We start from the raw sequence: 9,313 nt of genomic DNA, 5'->3' as shown, positions 1-9,313 counted from the left end.
AGCAGAAAACGTATCTGCCGGTGTGTGTCAAATATATCTACTAAATGTAACTTCCAATCGACAAACGACAAACTTCTCTAGAGTCAATATTTTATTCATGAACCAAGACCCACATATATACATATAACATTGCATAAATACTCTGTATATTCTACTTCCTTCTGTGATCTCAATAACAAATAAAAATAATATTAAAACGGCCACATGATTATATTTAACAGGCTGTACAAAAATAAATAATGTTTGGATATTTTGTAAAAAAAAAAAAGAGGAAAAACTGCACAAACAAAATGCCTTCACAGAAGGCAGGAGAGACTTACTTATGAAGTAGTAGCAGGAGACAAGTCCCTCTTTAGGTCTCCTCACACAAACACACACACACACGCACACACGCACACACACACGTCCATGCGCATACAAATTCTTTGGTTTTCAAGATATGGCTAAATGACAAAATACGAGGCATTCATAGAGAGAAAAGGAGTGTAACAATGTGCCGATGGTAAAAAATAAAAACACAAGTGAAGTGCTACAGGTTTGTGATAAATAAATGTTGAGTGATAGTTCAAAATAAATCTAAATTTCCATACCTGATGGGGTTACTAAGTAGAAAATGAGCTATTGCCACAGTAATCTCTAAAATCTGTCCAGCCCAGCTTGGACAAATGATATATATGTTTCAAATCTATGCATACTCTCACACACAAGCATACCATCGGAATTGTAAACAGCATGCTCAAATTCATTAACGTCTATATGCTCGTTGATGTGCCACTGCTGGACTCCAGAGATAGGTGGCAGATTTTGTTCCTCCAAGTGTGTGACAAGTCAGTGTGCTCTCTGACACTGTGTGTGGGTGTTTGTGGAATGTACAGATGCAGTCACTGAAATGGGGAATTAATGAATTTGCGAAATAGAGGTCAGATTGTCAAAGCAATCCTTAGCAGGCACCCTGATAGCACAGCTCCAGCAGGGGTCGTGGTCTGTCTTTGGAGTCACAGCTATCATGGGTCAGTGTGTGGCCATCATAGCCAATGCAGCGAAGCTGGCGTTTTCGGAAACCTCTGCCACAGGTCTTTGAGCATACGGACCATTCGCCAAGAAGCCAGGAGGGGCAAGGCTGAGAGGCACAGGATCGTGAGGCCAAAGGTCGTAGCTCCTCTGGGCAATCTTTGGATGGACGGCCCTGGGGATCCAGACACACCACTTCTCTCTGTTGCATCCCACCTCCACAGGTCTGAGAGCAGGGACCCCACTCCATCAGAGTCCACTCAGCAACGCCCAACTCTCGGATAGCATTGATTGAATGCCGACGCCCTCCGTTGGTGTTGACAGAAGCAGCATTGTTGGGTCGGGGAGCAAAGTAGCTGTACTTCACTCTGGGCCTTGGGGCTTCCCCCACAGACAGTACCTGAATGGTGAGAGGCTCAGGGAGGGGGAAAAAGCTGCGGAGCCGCTCTAGACTGGCAGAAGAACCGCTGTACCGCAGCAGTGCCCCTCGCAGTGTGATGTCAGACTCCATGGTCATTAGCTTATAGTCACCATTCAACAGGTAAGTACCATCCTGTTGGCGCACTGCCAGGTAACTGTTGTCATGATGACCATTGCCAGGGGCGCGCTGTTTGACATCAAGATGGGTGGCACCTGCAGGGATTGTCACCACGTCTCGGTAGCCAGGCCTGGATCAAAGACAACAATTTGTTGGTTTAGCTAAACCGTGACCCTAATGCTTTCCGAGCACAAGTCTTTATTTATATGCCAGCTGACTTTGAGTGAGAGGCAGGGTACACCCTAAACTGGTTGCCAGCCATTCGCAGCGAACATACAAACAAACAACCATTCACACTCACATTCACACCTTTGGACCATTTAGAGTTTTCATGAACCGAGCATGCATGAGAAAATCCACAAAAGGATGGGGAGTACAACATGCAAGCTCCACATGAAGATGTTCCAACAGAGATGTGAACCATTATTTGACCAGGCACTAATTTTTATCTACCTGTCTTTATTAATCTTCAGAATAAAAAGTGTCTTGGATATTCACCTGGCACGCTCCAATGATCCCGATACTTTCTGGCAGGTGGCGCCATCCCCTCCACACACACCACATTTATCGTAGCGCTGGTTGGAGCCAATAACTCGATCGCATCCTGCCTTGACACACTGGCCTTGAACACAAACTGAGGTAGAATCAGGGCTGCAGGGTGTTCCATCTGCCACCTGGGGGCAACAGACAAACAAACTGAACTTAAAGTCCTGCCGAGAAAGAGTTATTTAAGAACTGTACGTCAAGAGGTAAGAAGTACATCGGAGGCCTTGGGCAACCTAGGGGCCCGGAAGACAACACCTGGTCATTCAGCTTGCATGTCAGCACAAAGATGATCAAGAGTTGTCAAAAGATTAAAAACATAATGTGCCATATATTGTAAAATTATTACCTTAGATTTGAGGACAAAGAAGTATCCTGTTCCCTTGGCCCTGCACACAAGCTTGCACCGGTCTTTGGGTGAAACCCCAGCATATTTGGGCACCCATTCAACACCCTCGCCTGATCCAAGAGACACTTGGGCTGACATGTCATTGTGAGCCAGACACTGTTCCTCCCGGAATGACAAGCCTGAAGAATAAAGAAAAGACTCAGTGGTCAGGTTTGTTTGCCATTTTACCGCAGAACTGCACAGGGAGGTTTTTAATGATTTGCACCAAAGTGACTGCTGACTTACCGGTGGTGTCAGGGCAGGCCTCTGTATTACAGGAGCGATACTGGATCCTCTTGCCCTCACAGTACTTGCCTCCATTCTTCGGCAAAGGGTTATCACATGAACGGAAGGAGTATTGCACCCCTCCCCCACATGTCCGTGAGCAGTCACCCCAGGGACCCCACACTCCCCAACCTCCATTGACAGGAATCTAGAAATGTTACATCGGGATAGGTTACAGTCTGATTTCAACCTGATTAGGCATAAAACTAAAATATGTTCCTGCTGAGTGGTCAGATGGAGTCGAGGTCCTACCTGATGTTTGGAAGCTTGGCTCTTTGTGAGACACTGGCCGGCCAGACAGTAGCTATTGTGCCCACAGGGGGTTCCATCAGCCCATGGGGAGTTCTTGGTCTGGCACACCAGCAAACCATTGGATGTTGTCACGGTGCACCACAGAGCCGCGCATGTGGTGCTCAGGTCAGGGCAATGTTGGGAGTCGTCGCCGAAAGTCAGCCGACACTGATGGTCTGCATCGTAGACTGTCCCGGGGAGGGGCTGTGGGAGCGGTTGAGGCTTGACCGGCTTATCAAGCAGACACTGACCATGGCCATTGTCAAGAAAAGTGGTGACCATGAGGGCAGAACAGGGGGACCACGGCTGCTGCTGGTCAAGATTGGACAGGGTGGAGGCCATCATGTGCGAGCCCCAGTGGGGGCCGTTCACACCAGAGCACAGTTGGGCATCATCATGAGGCATGTTGAAGACATGACCTACAGAACAGCACAACAAAACAACAGTTTGTAGTGCACGCAATCGATTATTTTCACACATCCGAACACAGCCTTTTTCTACTCACCTAGTTCATGTGCCACAGTGAATGCAGCTTGCAGTCCATCATCTTCAATGATTGAGCAACTTTTGTCTGGGTCACACACGGTGCCTACATCAGCCATTCCAAGAGTGTCACATGAATGGGCACCACACAGATCCTAAATGAGCAGATGAATGAGTTAAAACATGCTCTTTCGTACTTTTTCCTCATCCGTAAATCGCTCACAATTCTCCTCGTCCCCCTCCAACCTACCGTCCTGGTGAAGAGCATAGCTGTGTCATAGTGCTCAGGGTGGCGGTCACTAGTGGGGTTGTGCTGCCGCTGCCACTGGCAGAAGTTGCGGAGGGTCATGGCAGCGTTGGACGACACTTGAGGGCCTCTCTCTTCCTCGTAGACCACCAGCAGCTTTACCACGGCCAGGCTGATGGAGTTGTGGATGCTGGGGTGGCGGTACAGGCGGGATGCCACGGCCATGATGGTGAGGAGGTAAGCCTTGAGCCTGGCACCGTGGAACTCAGCCATGGACTGGTCAGCCACCAGCATAATCTCCAGATAGCGGGGAGTGGAGACAAAACGCCTGGTCCTGTGATGGGCTGGGGGGGGAATTGGAAAATATATTAGAGCCCATCTCTCAATATTTATCTGCGTTTCCTCTTGTCATTTTTAGTTGTTCCTAATTACACTTTTTTTTTGTGAAGAGATCAAATACAGTGCAGTTTGGTAATTATCACTTTCCAAATTTTATTTTTGTTGAACATATTCTGCTGTTGATCAGGGCAGTGTGGTGGTCTCGGTTAGCATGCCCACGCCACGTTCAAGATGCTGTTCCAACCTGAGCTGGGGCCTTCTTGTGTGGAGTTTGTATGTTCTCCCTGTGCCGAGAATGGGTTTTCTTCACGGACAGCACTCCAACTTCCACCCACGTTCCCAAAACATGCAAGTTGGCTTCATTGAAGACTCAAAATTGCAGGGAAAAGCAGATGGCTGAAGAAAGTTGCGTGTGTGTGGAGGAGGCAGGACGCCTTGACTCAGAGTCGTGGTTCCTCGTCCTCCTTCTTTGTGTTTTCAAAATAAACTTTTTCTGCTGGAAAGTTCTGAGATAGTTTGTTGGGGGGAAATCCTTGTACCAGGACACGAGTTCGCACCTCTCAGTAGACTAGTCCTGCTTAAACCCTTTCCTACCCCTCCCCCCTTCCTCCTATTTCACCTCTGAGATGTAGATCCTGTGCCAAAACACTCCGCCCCTCCTGGCACAGGTTGCACGGCGCTGTCATATTGTCACTGAGTCGTCAATTATAGCTGCGCGCACGCGCACACACACGTTGTTGAATTGGCAGAACACTCGAACACCTTAGTTTGATACAATATGAGTGTTGTTGTTTTTGTGTGTGTTTGTGTGTGTGTGTGTGTGTGCACATAATCCTGTATTAACCATTCAAAACACACTTACTATTATCGATTGGTATCGAGCTGCGGATGCTGTGAAAGCGCCACATGAATCAAGTTGGGAGTTGAGTTTCTCCGAATGAAATTATCCATTTTAAATTAGAATTTAAAGGCATTAGTATATACACTATATGTCACATTGCATTCTATATGTATACAGTATATGTGTATGCGCATATGTACAAATGCATATACTGTATATATATATATATATATATATACACGTGTGTGTGTGTGTGTGTGTGTGTGTGTGTGTGTGTGTGTGTGTGTGTGTGTGTGTGTGTGTGTGTGTGTAAAAACCTTACCTTTGCGGTCCGAGTTGGCGGCTTCGCGTTCGGGCTCATTTTCCGGACTTGCCGGCACCCTCTGCTCGTCCTCATTGACCCCACACATGGAGCCACCCTCACCGGCCGCTGTTCGAGCCCTCCGGCGGATGAGGTGGACCTCCTCCTCCTCCTCCTCCTCTTCCTTCACCCGGTCACTTGCGTTTCGGGGTTTGATGAAGTACTCTCGGCCGTGAAAGTAAAATCCACCAGTAAGCCCCTGGCACAGGTTGAGCGCAGCAGCGGAGTGCTCTTCTCCATTCACTGTGCCGGAGAAGAAACAGGCGGACTCGTCCGCGCTCTTGGGACCCTGGTTCAGTTCGGATTCGGGACTGCCCACAATGTGGAAGACGAACCCCGGGGACAAGAAGGTCTGATCGGGCTCCAACTGCAAGATGATCTCTTTACCAAACACGTCCAGCCTGTACAGCCTCATCTGCGACACTTTCTGCTTTTCTTCAGGGGAGAGGGTTCGCCCCGGTTCGGTGTCACCCGCCGTCGGGTCTAGTCTGACAGGCACTACGGTGCTCTCTTCCCAAGCGTTCTGGGTCAAGCCGGCGCACAGACAAGCCATGAACCCAACAGAAACACACACGAGCCACATCATACAACTGACTGGAATCCAACAAGCTGATAGAAACGATGCAAATGTTGACGCGGTGACGTAAGTTAAACCCTATAACTTCATACACACAACTCTAAAAAAATAAATAAAAATAGGACCAAATCCAGTGCAAATCCCAAGCAAGAGTCACACTGACAAAAAAAAAGCCTATTTGACTCAATGGAAAGCTGGATCTCTGTCGTAAATCCAACAGGTCTTTCGCCCTTCCTGCTCCTCCAAAACTGACTAAATGTCAGCGCCCGGTTTTGTCTCTAAGGTGCAGCGTTGCTTTTTTGCTCCTGCTGACCCTCCAGACGGATTTGCTGCACTTTGACTGGCAGTCAGAAATGTTGGACTTTATATACACTACGGCCCGGGGTCCCTCCCCTTTTCTGAGGGCACTTTGATCTGACAGGGGGCCAAGTCCTGTGCGCAAGCAAAACGTTTCAGGTTGTCATAATGATCAATCAATGTAAAATAAATACATAATTAAAAAAAAAAAAAGTAGATGAAAGGTCCTCTTGTGGATCGCCGATTTTTGTTTGTTTTGACCCTAAATATCAACACACTGTTTATCCCCCCCAAACCCCCACCCCCACCCCCACCCCGTATAGATTGCGCTCTATTAACGCCCCCATTTGGAACCTTTTCAATTAAAATGGCCGCCTTTTTAATCATTACACGTTGCAGTGTGAGTCCAGAGAAGACGACAAGCAACAGGTCAGGAAAGCGAACGGTAACCATAGTCGAGGTTGAGCCGCAGCCAGGCGGCGACCGAGCTCCACTTCTCGGGGAGAGGGAGCTGAGAGGGGCCGCTGAGGTCTTAAGGTGGAACGCTGCCGAAGCGGGGGGTGTAGGGGGGGGAGCTCCTGCATCGGAAGCCATACATATTCAGCCCCCGTCTGTCGACTTCTCACCCCGCCCGCCCGGACTTGTCCTCCTCTCCACGGCCCGCGAATAAAGTACCCCAGGGGTTTCACCTAAATAACTGTATGAGTGAGAAATCTCCTTTCTGACTACAACTTTATTCGCTTCAAATATGAAATGCGAACAGGCTCCTCAGAAACAACCATTTCGTCTATAAAAACAAAAAAACAAACAAACACAAATCCCCAATAGCATAGGGGAAACAGTTGTGGCCAGAAATATCACTAATGCAACCGAGAGCAGTGGAAAGTTTTTTTTTTCCCTTTACAGTCATCATAGGACAGCGTTTGGAAAACTACAAACGCCACGCCGAATCAATTAAAGTACTTTTTTTTTTTTAAACAGTCCACCTTAAAAATTACAGCTCGGAAAAGTGCGAGTGCAGTTCAACAATATCCACTAGAGGTCACAAACGAACTAAAAAAAAGGCCAAACGTTGCATCCTGCAATTACCAGTTTAACCGAAAGATCGCGCCGTTGTATTATACACAGAAAACACAGAAAGGCAGCCGTTATCGATCCATTTTCTAAGCCGCTTCTCCTCACTAGGGTCGCGGGCGTGCTGGAGCCTATTCCAGCTGTCATCGGGCAGGAGGCGGGGTACACCCTGAACTGGTTGCCAGCCAATCGCAGGGCACATCGAAACAAACAACCATTCGCACTCACAGTCATGCCTACGGGCAATTTAGAGTCTCCAATTAATGCATGTTTTTGGGATGTGGGAGGAAACCGGAGTGCCCGGAGAAAACCCACACAGGCACGGGGAGAACATGCAAACTCCACACAGGCGGGGCCGGGGATTGAACCCCACACCTCAGAACTGTGAGGCTGACGCTCTAACCAGTCACCCACCGTGCCGCCTTTTCTAAAAGCGTTTCTTCTCATTAGGGTGGCAGGTGAGTGAGTGGGAGCCAACCTCAGCTGACGAGAGACGGGGTGCAACATGGACTCTGGTCGCCAGCCAATCGCAGGGCACATAATACAAACAACCATTCGCACTCACATTCACCCCTATTGCCAATTACGAGTCTTCAGTCAAGCTGAGATGCATGATTCCTAAATTGAGCCAAGGGACATATTTGAATAAAGATGATTTTGTCTCCATTCACTCCCAAATGGGCCTGTTGGACACAAACCTATTTTTTGTTGCAGTCTTGTAATGTAACAAAGTACAAATACTTCATTACTGTACTGAAGCTGCATTTTCACATATTGCCAAAAGTAATGGCTCACCTTGCCTTGACTCACATATGATCTGAAGTGACATCCCCTTCTTAATCAATAGGTTTTAATATGACTTCTGAAAAGGCTTTCCACAAGGTTCTGGAGTGTGTGTAGGGAATATTTGACCATTCTTCCAGGAGGATATTTGTGAGGTCACACAGTGATGTTGGGCGAGAAGGCCTGGCTCTCAGTCTGCACTCCAATTCATCCCAAAGGTGTTCTATTGGGTTGAGGTCAGAAGTCTGTGCAGGCCAGTCAAGTTCATCCACACCAAACTCTCTCATCCATGTCTTTATGGACCTTGCTTTGTACATTGGTGCGCAGTCATGTTGGAACAGGAAGTGACCATCCCCAGAGAGTTGCCACAAAATTGGGAGCAATAAATTGTCCAAATGCTATTGGTATGCTGAATCCTTCAGAGTTCCTTTCACTGGAACTAAGGAGTTACAATTTTGGACAATTCGATGCTCCTAACTTTGTTCTTCAGTTCTTCCATTTCTTTACATTTCCAAGGCTGTGCACCAGTGCACAAAGCAACATCCATAAAGATGTGGATGAGAGAGTTTGGTGTGGATGAACTTGACTGGCTTACACAGAGTCCTGATGTCGCTTAAGCACATGTGAGTCAAGGCAGGTGCGCCATAAGTTTTGGCAATATACGGTATCTATACTTTATTTATACTTTTACTTCATAACATTTCCTAAATGAAGTATAACTGTATGCGTTCACTCTGACGGCCTGTGATTGGATGGTGACCAGTTTAGGGTGTACCCTTCCCTCGCCCAAAGATAAACTCCAGCTAAACTGTGACCCCAGTGAGGATAAGCAATCCAGAAAATGGATGGATGGATGTTTACTCTGCTACTCCTGTCTTCGTTACTCGTTAGTACAAAATAAAATCTGAAGAAATTGTTTGTTGACACACTGTAATGGCTGAACCACGGCGCACAAACCGGAAGAATAGTGCTACCTGTAGTGACTTGGAAGAGCATTTACCTGTCGCTATACGTAGCTGGCATAGATAGACGAACAAAGGTACATTATTAGTAGTAAATAAATGATCACTTTCAGACCAAATTGGATAATTTCCCGTGGCACTCCTGATAATATGTTGTTTGCCACAACTGCAATCCATCCATCCACCCAGGTGAGCTGGAGCCTATCTCAGCTGACTTTCCGCAAGAGGTTGGGTATATCCTGGACTGGTTACCTACCCATTGCAGAGCACACATTGACAAACATTCACACTCA

At 47.4% G+C, this 9,313-nt stretch overlaps 1 protein-coding gene across 1 annotated transcript; it reads right to left on the bottom strand.

Moving 5' to 3' along the window:
• Nucleotides 1-73: 73 nt before the first annotated feature.
• Nucleotides 74-6,257, bottom strand: adamts1 (ADAM metallopeptidase with thrombospondin type 1 motif, 1). The gene is made up of 8 exons (XM_061798534.1): nt 5,289-6,257; nt 3,790-4,130; nt 3,562-3,694; nt 3,018-3,475; nt 2,727-2,913; nt 2,442-2,620; nt 2,048-2,223; nt 74-1,679 (listed from the first exon to the last, which is right to left on the bottom strand). The coding sequence occupies exons 1-8, from the start codon at nt 5,911-5,913 to the stop codon at nt 941-943; spliced, it is 2,838 nt and encodes a 945-aa protein (XP_061654518.1). The 5' UTR covers nt 5,914-6,257; the 3' UTR covers nt 74-940.
• Nucleotides 6,258-9,313: the final 3,056 nt, after the last annotated feature.

Source organism: Phyllopteryx taeniolatus, chromosome 1, assembly GCF_024500385.1.
Source record: "Phyllopteryx taeniolatus isolate TA_2022b chromosome 1, UOR_Ptae_1.2, whole genome shotgun sequence".
Taxonomy (NCBI): Eukaryota; Metazoa; Chordata; class Actinopteri; order Syngnathiformes; family Syngnathidae; genus Phyllopteryx; species Phyllopteryx taeniolatus.
The sequence above is the reverse complement of the archived record's forward strand: the minus strand, read 5'-3'. Positions and strand labels throughout refer to the sequence as shown.

Excerpts from the sequence above, each read along its gene's own strand:
- adamts1 (XM_061798534.1), bottom strand. The coding sequence starts at position 5,913 with ATGATGTGGCTCGTGTGTGTTTCTGTTGGGTTCATGGCTTGTCTGTGC. Across the intron at positions 2,914-3,017 it reads GCCAAGCTTCCAAACATCAG|ATTCCTGTCAATGGAGGTTG; the intron begins GTAGGACCTCGA and ends TAACATTTCTAG. Across the intron at positions 2,621-2,726 it reads GGCCTGCCCTGACACCACCG|GCTTGTCATTCCGGGAGGAA; the intron begins GTAAGTCAGCAG and ends TTTATTCTTCAG.